This window comes from Crinia signifera, chromosome 12 (genome assembly GCF_055691185.1).
Source record: "Crinia signifera chromosome 12, ASM5569118v1, whole genome shotgun sequence".
In the NCBI taxonomy this organism is placed as follows: domain Eukaryota; kingdom Metazoa; phylum Chordata; class Amphibia; order Anura; family Myobatrachidae; genus Crinia; species Crinia signifera.
In genome coordinates this window covers 51,297,933-51,320,406 of record NC_139228.1, presented here as the reverse complement: position 1 = coordinate 51,320,406, position 22,474 = coordinate 51,297,933, and the positions used below count along the sequence as shown (strand labels likewise).

The 22,474-nt window shown below is 47.9% G+C and overlaps 1 protein-coding gene across 2 annotated transcripts in view; it reads left to right on the top strand.

The window, feature by feature from the left end:
* The window catches only part of PTPN21 (protein tyrosine phosphatase non-receptor type 21), a 33,302-nt gene extending 10,828 nt beyond the window's left edge, over positions 1-22,474 (top strand). For both annotated transcript variants that reach the window (XM_083167149.1, XM_083167150.1), the window contains exons 7-19: positions 46-133; positions 2,771-2,859; positions 3,727-3,814; positions 4,668-4,744; positions 6,241-6,295; positions 7,005-7,086; positions 7,655-9,120; positions 9,740-9,880; positions 9,998-10,219; positions 10,315-10,443; positions 14,480-14,714; positions 16,812-16,972; positions 17,067-22,474. In XM_083167149.1, the coding sequence (XP_083023275.1) occupies positions 46-133; positions 2,771-2,859; positions 3,727-3,814; positions 4,668-4,744; positions 6,241-6,295; positions 7,005-7,086; positions 7,655-9,120; positions 9,740-9,880; positions 9,998-10,219; positions 10,315-10,443; positions 14,480-14,714; positions 16,812-16,972; positions 17,067-17,195 (2,962 nt within the window). In that variant the 3' untranslated portion in view covers positions 17,196-22,474. The remainder of the gene's footprint in view (positions 1-45; positions 134-2,770; positions 2,860-3,726; positions 3,815-4,667; positions 4,745-6,240; positions 6,296-7,004; positions 7,087-7,654; positions 9,121-9,739; positions 9,881-9,997; positions 10,220-10,314; positions 10,444-14,479; positions 14,715-16,811; positions 16,973-17,066) is intronic.

Below are 22,474 nucleotides of genomic sequence, written 5' to 3'. Positions count from 1 at the left end.
ACATGGGGAATGTCCCATGCTAATCTGACCTTTTGTGCATTTCAGGGGTCTCTCCCCTCCGGAGGCGGAGATGCTGTATATGCAGGAGATAGAGAGGCTGGAAAACTACGGAGAAGAAACGTACCCTGCCAAGGTAATTACTCCCTTGTCTGCAGTACAGGAGGTAGTGCAGTACAGGTGGTACCCTGCCAAGGTAATTACCCCCTCCTCTGCAGTACAGGTGGTACCCTGCCAAGGTAATTACCCCCTTGTCTGCAGTACAGGTGGTACCCTGCCAAGGTTATTACTCCCTCGCCTGCAGTACAGGTGGTACCCTGCCAAGGTAATTACTCCCTCGCCTGCAGTACAAGTGGTACCCTGCCAAGGTTATTACTCCCTCACCTGCAGTACAGGAGGTACCCTGCCAAGGTTATTACTCCCTCACTTGCAGTACAGGAGGTACCCTGCCAAGGTTATTACTCCCTCGCCTGCAGTACAGGTGGTACCCTGCCAAGGTAATTACTCCCTCATCTGCAGTACAGGTGGTACCCTGCCAAGGTTATTACTCCCTCGCCTGCAGTACAGGTGGTACCCTGCCAAGGTTATTACTCCCTCACTTGCAGTACAGTAGGTACCCTGCCAAGGTTATTACTCCCTCTCCTGCATTACAGGTTGTACCCTGCCAAGGTTATTACTCCCTCTCCTGCAGTACAGGTTGTACCCTGCCAAGGTAATTACTCCCTTGCCTGCAGTACAGGAGGTACTCTGCCAAGGTAATTACTCCCTCACCTGCAGTACAGGTGGTACCCTGCCAAGGTAATTACTCACTCGCCTGCAGTACAGGTAATTACTCCCTCTCCTGCAGTACAGGTGGTACCCTGCCACGGTAATTACTCCCTCGCCTGCAGTACAGAAGGTACCCTGCCAAGGTTATTACTCCCTCGCCTGCAGTACAGGTGGTACCCTGCCAAGGCAATTACTTGGTACCCTGCCAAGGTTATTACTCCCTCGCCTGCAGTACAGGAAGTACCCTACCAAGGTTATTACTCCCTCTCCTGCAGTACAGGTTGTACCCTGCCAAGGTTATTACTCCCTTGCCTGCAGTACAGGAGGTACTCTGCCAAGGTAATTACTCCCTCACCTGCAGTACAGGTGGTACCCTGCCAAGGTAATTACTCACTCGCCTGCAGTACAGGCGGCCGTCTGCCAAGGTAATTACTCCCTCACCTGTAGTACAGGTGGTAGTCTGCCAAGGTAATTACTCCCTTTCCTGCATTACTGGGCACGATAAGATTAATAACCATTCTCCGTAAGGACTAGAACAGAGCAGTTATTCTTCCATGTGTCACCAGTATGAGTTCCCAGTTGCTACCAGTGGTCCCCATTGTGTCCACAACTTGCAGTAACATATACAGTAATACGGATATATACAATAATACAGATACATACAGTGTAAATATAGAGTGTTCAGGGTAATAGGTGCATACAGCTTGAATCCACCACAGATTCAAGGTGGATTCAAGCTTTGTACACCTATTACCTTGAACACGCTATATTTGTGGGTTCCATTCTGCTAATCCTATTTGAAGAAAATCTGAGCCGTTGCATGTTTTTGGATTTTACCGAATTACTGTGAGAATACTACTCTGGATTCCCTTTGTTTGGACACACATAGGGGTTTATTCTAGTTCATTCTTTCTGACAAAATCCTTCTTAGATGGACAAAACCATGTGCACTGCAGGGGGGCAGATGTAACATGTGCAGAGAGAATTAGATTTGGGTGAGTTTTTTTGTTTCTGTGCAGGGAAAATACTGACTGCATGATTTTACACTGCAATATAGATCTCACTTTGAAGAAAAACCCTACCCAAATCTAATTCTCTCTGCACAAGTTACATCTGCCCCACCCGCAGTGCACATGGTTTTGTCTATCTAAGAAGGATTTTGTCAGAAAGAATGAACTAGAATAACCCCCATAGTTGTATTGGTACTTTATTGCCCCTGATGAAGTCATAACCATGACGAAACGCGTTGGCCCTTCACTACTGACCGAACTGATCAACCCACCAGAGTTGTACATGCATTTGTGATCGTTCAGAATCTGTATACTTGTAATACCCTAGTAAGGGTTTTTTATGCGATTGTACATTTTTTACTTGTTTTATACATTAAATATCAATTGATAATTCAAATTGATCTATTATATGAGCGCCCTCTGAAACCCCATTGTTTTGTATCTCTATCTCTATCCCTTGGATCCTGTCTAACAGAGGATCCCTCAGAGGTGCTGCTCTCTAGAATTTCTGAGCGCAGAGAGGGGACCACCATAAAAAAAAAATATATATATATATATATATATATATATATATATATAAAACAAATATTATAGGTGCGCTGACACTCTTAGTCCAAATTGAAAGGACACACTTTATGCAAAAGTGTTCCTATCCACACCAGTCCGATTAAAGTTCTGTGGACAGCTGCTCCCCTCTGAACACTCCCGATTCCCACGAGACCTCACAAATTCTCCACCTACAACAAATAGAGGGGGCGCTTCACCATGAAGCGCCCCCTCTATTTTTTGTAGGTGGAGAATATGCCAGATATCATGACACAAACCGTACTAGCTACATTGGCTGATTGGTAGCTGTGGATAACACCCTCATGAGAAGGGTTGGAAACAACTTCCCGTATCTGTAGTCTGTCCTGTAGTCGGCGGCCATGTCACTATAAGACCTATTGTGCTTCGTGTGGCGGTGATTTGACTCTTGTTTTATCTCCTATTCCCAGGACAGCCAAGGCACCGACCTCTCCATTGGGGCTTGCCTTAATGGTATCTTCGTGAGACACAAGAACGGAAGGCCGCCTGTTGTTTTCCGGTGAGTGTAAATAAAGATAAATCCTACCAAAACTCGCTTAGGAGGAAATGCTGAGGTGGCTGGGGTCCTGCGCTGCATGTACAGCCTCCGTGTTGGCGGCAGGACTCCAATCCACACTTGCCTTATTGGGCCGGCGTTTAAAACCCGCCACCTTTGTCTGCAGCTATTGTGTATATTTGTCAGGAGATGTGTGAGGGCACACAAAAAATGGCCGCCTCCATGCGAGAAGTCGCAGCCCTACATGGGTGGGGCTCATAGGACAGACAGTCAATAGATAGTCACCATAATGTCGACACACACAAGGTCGACTTGTGATGGGTCGACACAAGCAAGAGGTCAACAATGAAAGGTTGACAGATGAAAAGGTCAAGCATTACTTTTTTAAGGGTCCACATGACTCCTTAGCATGTGGACCCCCAATTAGTGTAATGCATCCCCTTGTATGGCTCAGTCCGCTATCACTGGCCAGCACACATTACTTCTCCCAATCAGAGTCCACCTGGATGTTAATGTTTCAAAGAGCCAGAAAAATAGGAAAAATCATGAAAATCCCATGCTGACCTTTTCATCTGTCCACCATAGCCATGTTGACATTTTGCTTGTGTCAACCTTTTGTCAGTGTCGAACTTATGTGTGTCGACCTTTTGGTGCCGGCTCCTTGACCTATCATCCGGATTCCATTTATTAATGAACTCTTTCAGCCATTTATGTGTCAGTAATGGGCAGATGTCACGTTGCCTGGATGACATCATCAGTTACTCACTAGGCAGCGGGAAATTGATTAGGATTGGTGTCCATGCCTCTGTACACGCCACTCCGTGTTGTGTCCTGTATATCGCCACAGTGATCTTATTCTTCCATCTGTAGGTGGCTGGACATCGCTAATATGTCACACAACAAATCCTTCTTCACGCTGGAGTTGGCCAGCAAGGAGGAAACCATCCAGTTCCAGACCGTGAGTCTTTCTGTTACATTTTTGTTGTGTTATGGGGTGATGGGCGACGTGTTTGCGGTCAGCTGCTATTTACTATCGGTAGTCTGAGACCCGCATCCCTAGCAGCGTCCTACAGTCAGTGTCTGGGGAAATCGCCAGGTACAACAATACGACATATAACAATAACTGTCTCTTATGGGATACACCTGTAGTCTGCGCTTTATAAAGCTGGCGTTGAGCCCAGTGAACCGCGTTGGTGCTTTCCAGATCCAGTATTGTTGGACCCTCCAGTAAAGTTGGACCCACCTGCTGATTTCGCTGACCACCTGGTCCCTGCAAGTTTGGATGTCTTTGGCTAAATTACACCTGGCTTAAGTGGATACAAAGGGGGAAATTTACTAAAGAAAATTTGTAAAAAATAGGTGTATTTGTATTCAGAAATACACTTATTTTTCACACTTACTATCCTGAAAATACGGCAATTCGTATTCGTATTGATAGCACAGTATGAAGAAGTTGTAGTCCCAACCAAACCATCTATAAGGGACTCCCTCACACAATATCACAGGACAAAAACGCCGTGTGGACTCCATCACCATTCGGGACCGCTGCTATTGTGGACAGTGCAGGTTACATTCCAACCCCACTGTGGGTAATTCATTATCCATTACAATCTGGATTATACTGTTTTTAATTTCATTTTATTTATGTCATTGGGCCTAATAATTGTTTATTAAATATCATCTTTTCATTGATCCACCTATTTTTATCAGTACCTGGATGTGGCCTCTCCTACTGTGCTGTGTCCCCAATGTGGCGACAGGCGGATGTCTGGGCTTCTCTTCCATTAACTTTTCCTGTTTTCTTCCCTTAGGAGGACATGGAAACTGCCAAGTATGTGTGGCGGATGTGCGTCGCCAGGCACAAGTTTTACAGGATTAACTGCAATCTGTGAGTGCTCCAGGCTGCCCCTGGTAATGTGGCACATACAGCATTGGGCACAGGCATTTTTGAAGGCTGAGCCATGCTGGCAGCAGGAATCTCCCCTGTTGTGCAGCAGGCCAGCATGAATCCCCCCCCCCTGTTGTGCAGCCGGCCAGCAGAATCCCCCCTGTTGTGCAGCAGGCCAGAAGGAATCCCCCCTGCTGTGCACCTGGCCAGCAGTAATCCCCCCTCTGTTGTGCAGCTGGCCAGCAGGAATCCACCCTGTTGGGCAGTAGGAATCCCCCCCTGTTGTGCAACAGGCCAGCAGGAATCCCCCCTGTTGTGCAGCTGGCCAGCAGGAATCCCCCCTGTTGGGCAGCAGGAATCCCCCTGTTGTGCAGCTGGCCAGCAGTAATCCCCCCTCTGTTGTGCAGCTGGCCAGCAGGAATCCCCCCTCTGTTGTGCAGCTGGCCAGCAGGAATCCACCCTGTTGGGCAGTAGGAATCCCCCTTTTGTGCAGCCAGCCAGCAGGAATCCCCCTGTTGTGCGGCCAGCCAGCAGGAATCCCCCTAGTTGTGCAGCCGGCCAGCAGGAATCCCCCCGGTTGTGCAGCCGGCCAGCAGGAATCCCCCCGGTTGTGCAGCCGGCCAGCAGAAATCCCCCCTGTTGTGCAGCCGACCAGCAGAAATCCCCCCTGCTGTGCAGCTGGCCAGCAGGAATCCCCCTGTTGTGCAGAAGGCCAGCAGGAATCCCCCCTGTTGTGCATTTTGTGGTGCTGATGACATAGTGGATGTGGGTTGTCCCATCTCTCTCCCATCCTGACGCCTGATCTTTGTCCTCAGGGTCTCCCCAGATCCTTCTCCCTATGTGGATGGCACCCAGAAATCTCTCTTTCTACTCTCTTTCCAGCGCTTTCCAATTCTATCCCGCCCTTCTGCTCCTAAAGGGTGAGCTGGGAAATAGGGCTCTTGTAGATGGGGGTCCCCTGCACAGTAGACCTTTGTGTAGCTGTGTGTATATGCCTCATTGCCATTGTTTTCCCAAGAGCATAACTACCACCTGTGGCCGCCATGTGAACGCCGGATGCATGTTTTAGTACTGCATGGGCTGCCTGAGACTTGTAGTGCTATAGCCTTAGGTGAGACACGGGCTGCCTGAGACTTGTAGTGCTATAGCCTTAGGTGAGACACAGGCTGCCTGAGACTTGTAGTGCTATAGCCTTAGGTGAGACATGGGCTGCCTGAGACTTATAGTGCTATTCTAGCTTGCCTGAGCCCAACTTATTGTGTGAGGGCATGGTTAGGACATTTCCCATATATAGGGGATGTGACCGGTGTAATACAGCAAGGCCTCTGCTAACAGTATAGAGAGATGCAGGTTTTCCTGTATGTCACCAGAAACCGCTACTAATGGCCGCTCCCTGCTCTGATGCTGTAACAGGACTGGCGTGATATTTGATATGTGCTGAATATTTCTATGCAGTGTCCTATAATCTGTCATTGACCAGAAACTTCTACCCCCAGGCAGACTCAGGTGGTGAATCTGGTGCGACGGAGATCGTCAACAAGGATCTCGCTGGTAAGGCCACCGTCCAATGACGGAATGCTGCTTATATGTTCTAGGTTTTAAATTATTAACCACTAGAAATACTGATCAAGGGGAGAAAGGCGACGGTGATAATACCGCGTGATATGTGATTATATGAAATGCTGCCCACTGAGTGACAGTCACTGATGACTAAAGTGGCTTATATTTGTGGCCATATTGGACAATAGGTTTGGGCACCACGATCTTTCATTGGTGCAGTCAGTAGATACTGGCTGATATTGGGGTAGTCTTCCCATCGCTGTTACCGTCATGACACTCAGCGCCCGGTGTCTGTGCTGGTGGTGTCTGTGGCCAGCTGCGGTTAGTGGTTCTAGCACCCTGCCTGCATCTTTTAAAGCATGTGCAGTTCATCTTCCCTGCCTGGGGTGTCGCTCTCTGCTGCGGCGCTTCTTGCACAATTCTGGTCTGCATATCAGTGCTGAAATACAGACCACACTGTGCTAGCAGTAACACAGCAGAGAGTGACACCCCAGGCTGGGAAGAGGAACTGCATGGGTTTTAAAAGGTTCAGGGTGCTAGAACTATCACTATGGGGTCAATACACAGCTACACCCTGAGCTTAGTCTGGGATACGAGATCTGGAACCTTTCTCTCTGTGACGCCGCTATTTGTGTAGTTTGCTCTCAGTCCTCTTCTGCTTGTATGAGTTTTGTGACTGTCCTTCCCTTCTGCTCTGCAGCAAAAGCACCAGCCGTATATGATACCTCCACCCCAGATGCATTACAATGGACACTACAATGAGCCTCATACCTCCTCGCAAGGTGAGCACTAGTTTGGCTTTATATATATCACTATGAGCAGACCATGCATTTCTCTTTTATGTCACATATGACTTGCCATTTTCCTGACGTAGCTAGCTGGCCTGGCTCCCCACTGCCACATCACCGACTCCCCATTGCCACAGCATCCGCTCCCCACTGCCACATCACCGGCTCCACACTGCCATGTCAATGGCACCCCTCTGCTACTTGTCTGGCTGTGCACTGCCACGCCTCCGGCTCCCCATTGCCATTTGTCAGGCCCCCCACTGCCACATAACTGTCTCCCCACTGCTACTTTTCTGGCTATGTGTCCAACATCATAACAACTCTATCGGCCTCCACCAACTGCCACATTGTTGAAAAATGTGAGCGGATTGGCTGGGGCACGATTTATTAAATGCAATGAGATTTACAACTGGTTGTGTATTATAGGACACATTGCTAAGTGGCTATTATTATGATCCTGTTACCACCACTGTATAGATATAATGTGCGACCAATGTGCTCTATGCCTGAGATAAACCGCCCTAATTATATCCTCTGTGTTAACTGCGTTTGTTTCCCATAGACAATCTCCCGGTGTTTGTGAACAATCAGAACGGATATTACTACCACTCGCAGACCAGCCTCGATCGCAGCCCACATGATTACAATGGCAGAATCCGGAATGGCAGCGTCTACAGTGCACACAGCACCAACTCCCTCAACACCCAGCAACACTACATGCAACCATCACCCATGTCCTCCAATCCCAGCATCACAGGAAGTGACATCATGAGACAGGAGTACATCCCCTCCCACCGACACAGTGCCCTCATCCCGCCCTCTTATCGCCCCACCCCTGATTATGAGACGGTCATGAGGCAGCTGAACAGGGGGATAATGCATTCAGACCGACAGAGCCACTCTATGAGAAATCTCAACATTGGCAATTCTTATGCCTACAGCAGGCCGGATGCCTTGGTCTACAGCCAGCCGGAAATCCGAGAGCACGCTCACTTCACGTCTCCTCAGTCCCATCACTACCCTTTCAACATGAACTACAGTTTTCACAGCCAGACTCCTTATCCTTACCAGGCCGAACGACGCCCCGTTGTAGGGGCAGTCAGCGTTCCAGAGCTAACAAATGTTCAGCTTCAAGCCCAGGACTATACGGCCTCCAACATCATGAAAACTCAGGTCTATCGGCCTCCACCTCCATACCCGTACCCACGCCCAGCCAACAGCACCCCAGATTTGACCCGACACCACACGAGCAGCAGTAACCCAGACCTGATCACCAGGCGAGTACACCATTCTGTACAGATGTTCCAAGAGGACAGCTTGCCAGTGGCTCACTCTCTCCAAGAGGTGAGCGAGCCATTGACTGCGGCACGCCATGCCCAGTTGCAGAAGAGAAATAGCATTGAGATTGCTGGGCTCACGCACAGCTTTGATGGAATGAGGGTGAAAGAGAGGACCAGTTCTTCACCTGCAGCCAATGTGCCACCACAAAGGATCATGCCAACAGACCCACAGACTAACGCCTACATAGAGCGCACCAAAGAGGAGCAGGGTACTGAGCATGACAGAGGACGATACGGTCACAAGAAGTCTCTTTCTGATGCCACCATGCTTATTCACAGTAGTGAGGATGATGAAGAGGACAACGAGGTAGACAATAGAGCGAGTGTTTCTCAGACACCTCTCTACGACCGAGCCCAACTCCGGACAGTAATTGAGACCTACCCTGATGAGTCAGAACCAAACTACCCATACAGTTCCATGCCGGTTAATCACCTACATATTTATGAGCACAAACCAGCAGAGGTAGAGAGAGAGAGGAGGCAGACCGCGGTCAGCCCAGTACAGTTCACTGGAGATATCTTGGCCAACAGGAGAGGGAGTGGAACCATTGCTCCATCAGTGTCCGAGTCCGACCTCACGGCTGTTACGGTCAGGTACCGAGTGAAAAAGGATCCTCCAAAAAAGAGACCGGTGTCTGATTTCCTATCCAGCAAGAAGGATATTGTTGATGGTCTTCCACCCTCAGGGGTAAGTAGACATGTAGTAGACACGAGAGGGCTGGGAATGTCCGCATTGGCTATGCGCCCATTGCATTAGGATGACTAGGCAAGGCTTCTCCTCCAAACGCTAAACTAGTGACTCTTTGGGGGTTATTCTTATTCACTCGGAAAGGCACTATTCCCTGCAGAGAATCCCCATTTTCCTTTCTCAAGGACTCACTGATTCCTGAAGAGGTAGAATCTTATTATAGTGCAAAATACCACCCCCATAAAAGTCTACCTCCAGACTGGACTTTTCCTCATTTACAATCCCACCACCTGGGGCAGCTGGCGCACAACCCCAGGAGGTTTCCATTGGCTGTTGTGCAACACCAAAAACAGATCTACAATTCCCACTTCCTCACAATGTGGCCAGAAGCATGTTGAACCCACTGATCAGATGTACCAGAGATGTTTCCTGGTGAACTAGTCCAACTATAGCCACCAGGCGTCTTCTGAACCACAGTGCTAATTTAGGGTTACTAGTCCAATACATATGAGTGGCACCAATGAAAGCTTCTTGTCCGTACCTCATAGTAAGCAGAAACCATTCCGAAACCCCATATTAGGTCTCCATTATCTTATAATTATACTTTCCTTCTCTGTAGGGCATAAAAAAGGGGACCCGAACCGAAGCTAAGAAAATGGGGCCTCTAAAACTGGCCGCTTGGAATGGTCTAACCCTTCCCCGTATGCCCCTACCGGACGAAGAGAGAGAGGAGCCCATCAGAGCGTCCAACGATGAGCGGGTAAGGAACGTAACTTCGCATGTAGACTAGACTTGCGCCGGTTACCGGCATTTAATATTGGGATAACCGGATACAATGCCAGGGTCCATGGTGTGACCTCCTCTGTTTAATCCACAGTGCAAACTCCTGGAGCATCGGCTGGATCAGGGAATGGTCTTCACAGAGTATGAGCAGACCCTCAAGAGACGGCTGCCGGACACTGAGTGCTCCATAGCGAAGCTCCCGGAGAATGCAGAACGCAATCGGTTCCAGGATGTACTGCCGTATGATGACACCCGCGTAGAGCTTGTCCCAACAAAAGAGAACAACACTGGCTACATCAACGCCTCCCACATAAAGGTAACTCCCACCCAGTGCTACTGTGATGATGACAGAGGAGCGTCACTGTAATTCCTCTCTCTGGCTCTGATCCATGTTTGCTTTAATATCCGCAGGTGACTGTTGGTGGTGCGGAGTGGGATTACATTGCCACGCAAGGTCCCCTTCAGAACACGTGCCAGGACTTCTGGCAGATGGTTTGGGAACAGGGTGTGGCCATAATTGCCATGGTAACACTTGAAGAGGTGAGTTAAGAGGGTGCTCTGTCTAGAATCTGTAGAGGAGATTTAATGATTAGCACCATGGTTTATTGTAGCTCAGTCTCACCAGTGCCTTTCCCACAACTATTCCCCACACTACTCAGTGTAACTGACATGCTATGCTTTGCCGTTTGAGCTTTTTATCCTTCATACCTTTTACCATTGTATAAAGTATTTTTTAGCAACCGGTGACTCATGGCAAATCAGGACTTCGTATTTTCAACAGAAATGGTGCCTCATAAAAGGTTATTAATGATACTAGGTAATTTAGGGTTAGGAGATAAAATTTGTAATTGGATTAGTTGGTTGCACAATCGGGGACAGAAAGTGGTGGTAAATGGCATAAATTCCAGCTGGGGTAAGGTCCAAAGTGGAGTCCCGCAAGGTTCAATATTGGGACCCACCTTGTTTATTATATTCTTTAATAATCTCGAAAGTGACATAGTGAGTAAAATTGCAATATTTGCAGATGACACAAAATTCAGTAAGGAAATAAACTTGGGAGAGGATGTGGAAACACTACAAAGTGACTTAAATAAACTGGAAAGGTGGAAAATGCAGTTTAACGTTGAAAAATGTAAAGTAATTCATTATGGGAACAAAAATGAACAAGCTACTTATATGCTAAATGGAGTTATTATAGGGAATTCTGTTGTAGAGAAGGACTTGGGGTCATCATAGATGAAAAATTGGTTAATAGTGCACACTGCTCAAATGCAGCAGCAAAAGCAAACCAGACACTGGCATACATTAAAAGGGTTATGAATTCAAAGGATGCCAATGTGATAGTGCCTCTTTACAAGGCATTGGTGAGACCACACTTGGAATATGGTGTGACATTTAATAGGGAGTGATTTTCTGCTTTTGGCGATTTTTAGCGCAAAAAAATCCAAATTGTGGCAAAAATCGCACTTTTTGCTGCAAATTCGCACATTCTGAAGTGGCGATTTCTCAATTCGCATCCAGATGTTTTCCCATTGAAAAACATACAATTCGCAAATTTAATGGGGTGCGAATTTGGAAATCACCCCCCCCAAAATGTGCAAAAATCGGCAAAAAATAGACCAGGTTCTGACTGGCGAATTTGTCAGAAACATGCACAGATCATTGCGATCCGTATATGGTTCTGGTGTTAAAAAAAAGAGTTAAATTAAAAAAGTAAAAAAAAAAACGGCGTGGGCATAACCAGCCCTGGGCTCAAACAGCCGGTCCTGGTTTTGTAAAATCACGGGGCTGAACTAATAGGGGTCCCCACTCCCCAGGATTTTATTAAACCAGCACCAGGCTCAAGGGCCGGTCCTGGTTCCCAAAATACGGGGGACAAAATGACTAGGGGTCCCCCCCGTAATTTCAAGAACCAGCACAGGGCCCAACCAGCCAGCAGGGTAATACCACAGCCGGGGGGAGACTTTTTATACAAGTCCCCCCGGCCAAAGCATTCATCCCCCTGACCGGTCAGCATGGGCAGGGGTTCTGGGGGAGTGGGGACCCCCCAAAGAAGGGGTCCCCCCCCCTCCAGAACTTACCTGCCCATGCTGTGAAGCCCAGGCTGTCCTTGGAGAACCACAAGTCCCAGCATGTGGGGCAATAAAGGACTTGTAGTCCCACAGTAGCACAAATAGTTAAATAAATACACACACACGTACAGTACAACTTTATTACACACAGAGCCCATTCATCCATACATACCTATGTTGCCACAAAGGATCGGTCCCCTTCTCCGGTAGAATCCACTGGGGTACCTGTGGAGATAAAACATACTCTTCCCCAGGAGCCCAGCAGCACTGTAATCATGGTACCGTCTTCTGTTTACATCTGGAGCTTTGCCCCCAGACCGGGACTTAGGCCCGCCCACCAGCCAATGATGGTCCGGCATGGGAGTTGTCCCATTTTGTTTAAACTGTGTAGAGGGGGAGCACCCCCCAGTTGATTCCCCTCTCCAATGGACCACCCGTTTCAAATATCTGGGGATATGGGTTACACCTGACAGTAAGGCATATGTGCAACAGAACATCGACCCAATCACAGCCTTGTTTCAGAAAAAAATACATGTATGGAAAAAGCTCCCTCTGACGATGACTGGACGCATAAACCTAATAAAAATGGCCATACAGCCCAAATACTTATATGTCTTGCAGCATGCCCCGATATACATACCCAAAAAAGTGTTCACAAAAATTGAATGTACGATCTCCTCCTTCATATGGGGAGGCGGGGCACCCCGGGTGGCATTGAGAACATTGACAAGAGCGCGTACAGACGGGGGCTTGGGCCTTCCAGATCTGCGACTATACTATTTAGCGACCCAGTTGGTGCACATATCTGAGTGGATTGGGGAGGGTGGAGGTGGGACATTTCCCAACTTCTGTAGAGAGTCGATCGGCGGGGGGTTACCCCCGCTGCATTTTCTCTTAGCGGGAGGGACAGCGGGGGGTTTGCCCCCTTTGTTGCGGCAGACTCTGCTAGTGTGGAGATATGCGCACGCCATTTTTGACTGGAAAGGTATAGACAAGGACACTCCCCTTTGGAACAACAGCTCCTTCCAGGAGCTACTCAGTATATCTGATGATAATATATGGCGCAGGGCGGGACTGGTCTCAATGTATCAGCTGTATGTTGACAACTCCCTAAAATCCTTCCAACAGCTGAGCATCGAATTCCAAATTTCCAACAGGGCTTTTTTTAGATATTTTCAGCTTAGGCACGCGGTGCAGTCCCAGTTCCCGAGTGTGCTGCCCGCACTGTCCAACTCTCCGGTCAAGGAGCTTATCCTTAGTCTTGGGCAGCGTAAACGGGTCTCAACTGTGTATGCGAGTCTAAACTCCCATGCAAACCCCGGGGTCCTAACAAGTTTAAAAATCAAATGGGAGGGAGATCTGGGGCCCTTGGATGAGGACCAGTGGGCGCAGGTACTGGAATCAGTTAAAACCTCTACACCCTGCGTGAGATACCAGCAGATACTGTATTATATTATACATAGAGCATACCGCACACCAATGTCTCTGCATAGGGCAGGGCTGAGAGAAGATGCAAGCTGCCCCAGGTGTGGTGCGGGGAACGCCAATTTCTGGCATATGCTCTGGTTATGCCCCAGGGTTTTTAGGTTCTGGGGAAAGGTTTGGGATGGCCTGCGAGCTACAGAGCCAACACTCCCTCCATCCTCGCCCCAACTTTGTATGTTTGCTTTAGATCTTGCAGAGGTATGCTCCCCAGTGATTTATAAATATGTTTTGTGCTTGGTTACACTGGCGAAGGTCATAGTGGCACGTAATTGGTTTGCCACGTCTGCCCCTAATATCCGGCACTGGTATGCGCTGGTGGACCAGGTATCGGAACATGAGCGATTTGTCTTCCGCTCGAGAGGCACCCTTTCAAACTACTACTCTAAATGGAATAGGTGGAATGACTCCGTGCGGGCCTTGGACCCTCCCTCGAACTAGAAGGGGTATTAGTCCACTCCCCCCATGATGTGACCTTGTCAGCCCCCACTTAACTTAACACTATAGAATATATCATGACTTTGCTATCACAACGGTGACATGAATACCGGTATGGAATTCTTTCCCTGTCATTCCGGCTTTTTGCTGAGCGTATTGATGATAGACGTGCACGATAGACGATGCAACAAAAAAGAGACCAAGCAGTGATGTATGTTTTCTGTTTAGTAGTTGTTTATTTTATTTTTACAATTTACTTTTCTTTACTCTCGTAATGCCTGTGTGACATGTTACCGTAAATAATTGTCATCCTGTATACATGGGTCCTTTATTTAGTACTGTACTGTTATGTAACAAAAAATGTATTAAAACTCAATAAAGAATTACACAAGAAAAAAAAAAAAACTGTGTAGAGGGGAGAGCATTAGGTAGAGTAGTTTAGGGCCAGTTGTGGAAGCGCCACAACAAAGAGCGACATGCATGGTACGCCACCTATGTGATGGACAAATTGTCAGCTGATCTTACTTTACGTTTGCAGGGAATAGGACCTATATAATGTATATCTGCTTGCATTTCTCTAACAGGAGGGAGGACGAGAGAAGAGTTACCGGTACTGGCCTAGGCTGGGGTCCCGGCACAACACGGTCACCTACGGTCGCTTCAAGATCACCACCCGATTCCGCACAGATTCCGGCTGTTACGCCACCACCGGACTCAAGATAAAGCACCTTCTGACTGGGCAGGAGAGGACAGTGTGGCACCTGCAGTACACCGACTGGCCAGAACACGGGCACCCCGAGGACCTCAAGGGATTTCTCTGTAAGTCCATCATTGGAGATCATATATATTACAATGCCCAGGTATGCAGCTAGGGTACATAAATCCAGAGGTGTCCTGTTATGTACATTTGTATACACATTAATATGCTGCTGGGAACCTCTTGCTGGTAATAATGAGTCTGGCATTGGAGATTATGGGTCTTTATCTGCTTCTTGTTGGCTGACATGAACTGTAGCATGGGTACAGCCAGAGATACTATGATATCAGCTCTATTTATTCTGCAGCCTATGTACAGTATATAAAGAACATAAATAAATCCATCCATCCACACTCTGCCTCCCTCATACATAGTACACTGCCTCCATACAGTACATACATAGCCTCCCTCGTAAATACACTGCCTCATTCATACATACAGTACACAAATACATCCATCCACACTCTCCCACACTCATACATACAGTATCTCCATACATACACACATATTTACAGTATATACATCAATACATACACGGACCACATACTTTTAATGCCTCTCTCATACTGTATGAGTGTATGTATTAGTCATACATGCATACTGTACATACACTGCATCAATCCATTTATACATATATACCACCCCCCCCAACCCCACCCCCACACCCACACAGCAAGGGCACATCGTGATACCTATAACTTAGGTAACCTTACCGCTGGCATAACATTCGAGGGAGGGGGGGTTACTGCTCCCCGCTGCTGACACCTTCTCTCGATGCCATCTGCCAGGTTGCCGCTGCTTCTGCTGGGGGGGGGAGCGCTGCTGCTGCCGGCAACTCCATAGCGCTGTCAGCGCTACGCTGGTGAGGACTGGGCGGCTGCTGCTGGACTGGTGGGGCGCTTCCTGATTCTGCTAGCAGGGAAGCGCTGCTGCTGCTGCCGCCAGCGGCTCCATAGCGCGGTCAGGGGAAGCGCTGCTGCCGGCAACTCCATAGCGCTGTCAGCGCTACGCTGGTGAGGACTGGGCGGCTGCTGCTGGACTGGTGGGGCGCTTCCTGATTCTGCTGGCAGGGGAGCGCTGCTGCTGCTGCCGCCAGCGGCTCCATAGCGCTGTCAGGGGAAGCGCTGCTGCCGGCAACTCCATAGCGCTGTCAGCGCTACGCTGGTGAGGACTGGGCGGCTACTGCTGGACTGGTGGGGCGCTTCCTGATTCTGCTAGCAGGGAAGCGCTGCTGCTGCTGCCGCCAGCGGCTCCATGGGCTGAAAAAGGGCGCCCTCCAGCGGCCAGCGCCCTAGGCAGCTGCCTAATGCTGCCTAGTGATAGTGCCGGCCCTGGATGGTAATAATGAGTCTGGCATTGGAGATTATGGGTCTTTATCTGCTTCTTGTTGGCTGACATGAACTGTAGCATGGGTACAGCCAGAGATACTATGATATCAGCTCTATTTATTCTGCAGCCTATGTACAGTATATACCTGCATTAGGGGAGCTTTTTGTCTATGAATAGGCACTGAGAACCTCAGGATTCCATATTGTATGTCCCAGTCTAGGGGACCAGGATATCCCAATAAGTGATACAATGATATCAGCTCTATTTATTCTGCAGCCTATGTATATACCTGTCTGTCACTATGGTGGGACCCCAGCAGTTGGGGGAGCATGTTGTGTATGAAGAGGAACTGAGAACCTCAGGATTCCATATATGTCCCAGTGTAGGGGACAAGGACACCCCAATAAGTGATAAAATGTAGATGACTTGGGGCATTATGGATGGTGTAATGGTTAGCATTTCTGCCTCACAGCACTGAGGTCATGGGTTCGATCCCCACCATGGCCCTAACTGTGTAGCGTTTGTATATTCTCCCCGTACTTGCGTGGGTTTCCTCCGGGTACTCTGGTTTCCTCCCACAATCCAAAAATATACTGGTAGGTTATTTGGCTCCTAACAAAATTAACCCTAGAATGAATGTGCGTGCGTGTACATGTGGTAGGGAATATAGATTGTAAGCTCCACTGGGGCAGGGACTGATGTGAGTGTTCAAATATTCTCTGTAAAGAGCTACGTATATGTATGCGATATATTAGAAACTGTTAATAAATAAATAAATAAATAATAAATGACTTGCTACAGTTATAATATAATTGCCCTGCTTTCTGCAGCCTATCTAGAAGAGATCCAGTCAGTCCGCCGGCATACGAATAGCACAGGAGACCCCATAAGCCCTAACCCGCCGGTTCTGGTTCATTGCACGGCAGGGGTTGGCCGAACAGGGGTGGTCATTCTGTCGGAGATTATGATCGCATGCCTGGAACACAATGAGGTGAGGCCTGACGGTCCCTGTGATGTCCCTGTGATGTCCCTGTGATGCCCCTGCACGTGTGACCCTATTCTGACTCTGCACCTTTCCTCCACAGATGCTGGACATTCCTCTGGTGCTGGACATGCTGAGGCAGCAGCGGATGATGATGGTGCAGACTATCGCTCAGTATACTTTTGTATACAAAGTTCTCATTCAGTTCCTGAGGAGTTCTCGACTAATCTGACTCCCCCTTGTGGAGCAGCCCAGCTACTGCAGGCGATCCCGTCTGACCTCCGGATGATGAAGTAGTAATGCAGCCTGGCCCATCTGTACGCTAGAGTTGGTAAATTGCTGGGCGATTTACAGCTGACTGTGGCCACAGTTGGATCCATGGTCTTGTGTTGCACTGCGCTATAAATTAATGCCCTTTTTCCAGTATCTGAGAGGGAAATAGTCTACTGGCTGCTGGCCACAGTCCGGAACCTTAGCTGGGTCCAGGTTGAGCATAACCTCTTGGGTCTGCAAATCTAGAAGGTGAAATCCTCCTACTTCTACAGTGCCCATATTAATACCTTGCAAGTGCCAGCTGTGCCACAGGAGGTGCGGCCACTCGGGGGCAGTATGACAGGACTATGCACGTTAGCAGTATTATATACCGCTCTGATTTTACTGGTTGAAATCAAATCTGACGCTTGTGATGTTTTCTTTTTTTTTTGTTATTTGAGTTATTTATGATTTTGCAGATGTATTAATGCGTTTTTCTAACCAGCTGCTGACAGTGGAAGAAGGGGGTGATGTGGCCAGTAGGACGGGTGTAATGTACACGGGGGGACTCTATTTGCTTTACATTTGGATATTTTTAGGGTTTTCTTTTGAAGGTTTGCAGCCCCATATTTGCCCTGGAGATAGGAGAGTAACTGTAGGGTGAATACGGATAAATCCTGAGCGTATGCTTTGGAAGTCCTATCTATTGAGTTGGTGGCCTCGTGTGATTGGTTTTGTACAAATGAAGAATTTTGAAGTGTTAAAACTATTTTGTATTTTAAGGATTTTTTTTTTTTAAATTTGTATAGAACGTTCTAACTTTGCACACCAAAAATCCTTTCTCATACAGTATATTCATCATATACCTGCAGCAGCACAAATCTCCGTTCTGCTCTGGGACTTGGCGCCTCTCCTCTTAGTAGTTATTGCGTTGTGTCCTGGAAATGCGATGTGAGGTTCCCGGTGTAGTAATTAATGCCTTTATTGCTTTGCATTTCTTTTGTAGAAATGATTTATCAATTCTACAGGATAATGTTACTTTGGGGCAGATTGCAGGAATATGTGTATTGGTGAGATGGATTCATTAGGTTGAATAGTATTTAATAAGGCAAACTGTGTCTTGCAATCATAACTTATTGTAAGCATAGTGTTCATTCTAGCACCATGCAACTTTCACAACCCGTGCATTTCCTTTTTACTGCCTGGGATGTTGCTCTCTGCTGTGGTGCTTGTAGCACATTCTGGTTTGTATCTCTCAGCTGAAATACAGACTAGACTGTGCTAGAAGCACCACAGCAGAGCATGACATCCCAGACAGATAGGAATTCCACAGGTGCAATGTGCTAGGATGAACACTTTCATATGTCACAGCGGCCTGCTGCATTTACCGTGTATATAGGTCTTTATGTAGCTGCCGGAAATCGTGATTATTCCCAGAGGATCTACAGACCTTGGCTGAGCTGATAGGGGAGCTGTGCTGGCTGTATAGAGGCAGATAGTGATTATCTACGATGTACCATGTGTAAGAAATTATTCCGAACCCTATAGTTTGCTGTAACTGTTCCCCAGAACCATGAAACGCATGGGAGATTGGACAGCAGGAGCATGTGACCACTGTGGTTCGTGTGCAGTCCGACATAAAGGCGCTCTTGGTAAATGAGCCCTCACTACGCAATGGGCTACATTTACAAAGTGGCACTTTCCAAAGTCACAGCTTCGGTCAATGAATTGAAAGGGCAATAATATAAAATACACCTGGTTTTGTATAGATATTATTGCTAGTGACAAACTGCCTAAGACACGGTACCTTGTACAAGTGCTGCTTAGTAGATTTAGCCCCATGCGTATAAGCACTTGGTATTGTCTCACTGCAGACTTGTACATCTGAGCAGTAACTTTCCTAGAAATGCTTCCCTTCTCCCACTGGGGCTCATTCAGGTGCAGTTGTAGAAGCGATCACTGTTGATTCCTTGGAAGCAGCAGTGATAGTGCTGTAAGGTGAAACAGCAGGAGGCGTATATTATATGCAGTATTGATCGGCTTTGCTCCATTGTGACACTCTGTCACCGTTGCGGCCGTCATTGGGAATCACAAGCCGCCCACTGCGAAATCCAGGAAAACATGACGACGTCACCCCAACCCCATCACACGGCAGTGGACTGTCAGTCACCGACAGTCTGATGCCATTGTACTTCCTACATTGCAGGACCCTTTCGTCTACACCAGTGGTTCCAACCCTGGTCCTCAAGTACCCCCAACAGTGCATGTTTTGCAGGTCTCCACACAGAATCACAAGTGATGTAATTAGCTCCACCTGTAATCTTTTTAAATGTGCCTGAATAATGAGTGCACCTGCCGGGTGACCTGGAAAACGTGCACTGTTGGGGGTACTTGAGGACCAGGGTTGGGAACCACTGGTCTACACAGATACCGAGTCCTGCGAGGAGCACTTGCCTTGACATCAACATCAAGCCCAGTGCGACGTACAGAGGTGCGATGTCTGACTTACAAAGTTGTCATTATTATACTTTTTGTTTTTAATTTAGTCTAATTGACAGCACCCCTTGCAGGGGCAGAACACAGAATGCACAGTCTCTTGGGGGCCCAGGCATTGACTGGTTGGGGATGGGCTGGATGTGAATGTTGGAGCTACGGAAACCCGGATTTATGGAAGTTATGACAAGTTATTACAGTTATTGTTGGTTACAGCCAATCAGACAGTCTATTACTGCAGCCTGTATTTAGGACCTTATTCTGGTGCGATCGCAGTAGGGCTGCATTCACACGGGGACCGATGTTCTGTTCTGCACATGCGCATTTCTCTGCATGTGCAGCATGCGTGCACCCAGGACAGGGGGCGGGGGTGGAGAGGGGCGTGGGGCAGTGCAATTAGCATATGGGAATGCCCAAAGCTGGGCATGCTCATGCTAATGAGGCCATGGTGCGAGAGGCGGGCAGATAACATCACCGGATGTCTGCTGCCTGCACATTTCCTTCCCAGCGTGCACGCATATGTAAGTGACTTGAAAGTCACTTTTATATGGTGCACCTTCCACAGCCTTGCAAATCAACCAGAATAAGCCCCTTAGTCTCTGGAAAGCTGGAGTCTGATTGGCTGGTATAAGCCAACATTTACATAGCACAGCGTAAGTGTAAGTACTGGGAGTACCGCCATTGTGTTTATGGATGTTGAGCAGAGGGGGAAATTCTGTTGCTCTCCCAGTTGCTGAACTACAAGTCCCAGCAGTAGAGCATGCTAGGAATGCTGTAAGGTGTGAGAGCCCCATGGTCCTCCTGTCAGGCTGAGATCTGGGAAATGCGTTCTCTGCACTGTGCAACGCAGCCCACTTATTAAAGATAACTGCGGAGGGCAGCACGGTGGTTGTATGGTCAGCGCTGCCATGTGTTTGTTACACTGACAGCGCAGATAATGGGACCAGCAACTTGAGGGAAACTAATTTCTATACATTTCCCCCAATATATTTGCTTTAGAACCAGGTTTTATGGATGCTAGAAGCGGTGGCATGTGGGTGTAAGTGACTGTGTAAGAGAATGTGTAACAAAAGTTGGACTCTAGTGTGTAACGTACACATGTATGTAACACGAACGCCCATCCCAAGACAGAAAATAACAGTGCAAATTGGGTGCACTTAGACTACATAGTCCAGACTGAGCTGCGTAGGTGACAGGGGCAGTCGTTAACAATGCGTGTTGGCACACATTGTTAGTGACATTGAACGTACACGCGGGGTAATTTGCAGTATATATCATTGACCATCTCGTCCATTTGTTATTGTCATATGGCCCAGTGTGTACCCAGCTTATGGTCACTAGAGGATAAAAGAAAACCCTGCACCTGGGAACTAAGTGGCCGTAATATACAGCTGCACCTGGGAACTGAGGGGTTGTAATATACAGCTGCACCTGGGAACTGAGGGGTTGTAATATACAGCTGCACCTGGGAACTGAGGGGTTGTAATATACAGCTGCACCTGGGAACTACGGGATTGTAATATACAGCTGCACTTGGGAACTGAGTGGTTGTAATATACAGCTGCACCTGGGAACTGAGTGGTTGTAATATACAGCTGCACCTGGGAACTGAGGGGCCGTAATATACAGATGCACCTGGGAACTGAGGGGCCGTGATATACAGCTTCACCTGGGAACTGAGGGGCTGTAATATACAGCTTCACCTGGGAACTGAGGGGCTGTGATATACAGCTGCACCTGGGAACTGAGGGGACGTGATATACAGCTGCACCTGGGAACTGAGTGGTTGTAATATACAGCTGCTCCTGGGAACTGAGGGGCCGAGATATACAGCTGCACCTGGGAACTGAGGGGCCGTGAAATACAGCTTCACCTGGGAACTGAGGGGCTGTGATATACAGCTGCACCTGGGAACTGAGGGGACGCGATATACAGCTGCACCTGGGAACTGAGTGGTTGTTATACAGCTGCACCTGGGAACTGAGGGGCCGTGATATACAGCTGCACCTGGGAACTGAGGGGCCGTGATATACAGCTTCACCTGGGAACTGAGGGGCTGTGATATACAGCTGCACCTAGGAACTGAGGGGCCGTAATATACACCTGCACTTGGAACTGAGGGGACGTGAGATACAGCTGCACCTGGGAACTGAGGGGCCGTAATATACAGCTGAACCTGGGAACTGAGGGTCCATGATATACCTAGGAACTGAGGGGCCGTAATATACAGCTGTCAGAATGGGGTAATTACAAACCTACCATGCTCCACTCAACACCACAAATAACCGCTGATATATACGGGAGAAAACGTATTCTTCAGCCGAATAATATATAATCACATTTATTATGCTAATTACATATAAAATATATGACCATGAGTCCCGGTGACCGCAGGGGTCAGTTACTCTCAGATATCACTTCTGCTGCAAGAAGCGACGTCAGCCAATAATCAGGCGTGACCGATGGGTGATCCGTGTATAATACAGTGACATATATATATATAGAGACTGACGCTGCAATATGCAGCAGGTGCATCCTGTATATACAGGTTAGTACATAGCCGGCACCCCAGAGCTACTATGCCTCTCCTACAGCTATATAAAGGGCTTCCTCACATTGCATCATCAATCAGAACGTCACCACCAAGTGTACAACTAAGGCATTGCAGATGGTGCCTGTTCTACCCAGTTTGTAATATATGTGATATTTTATGCAAAATGAACATAGTATATTTTTGCCATGAAAATAAATTTTTGGAGCAGTTTA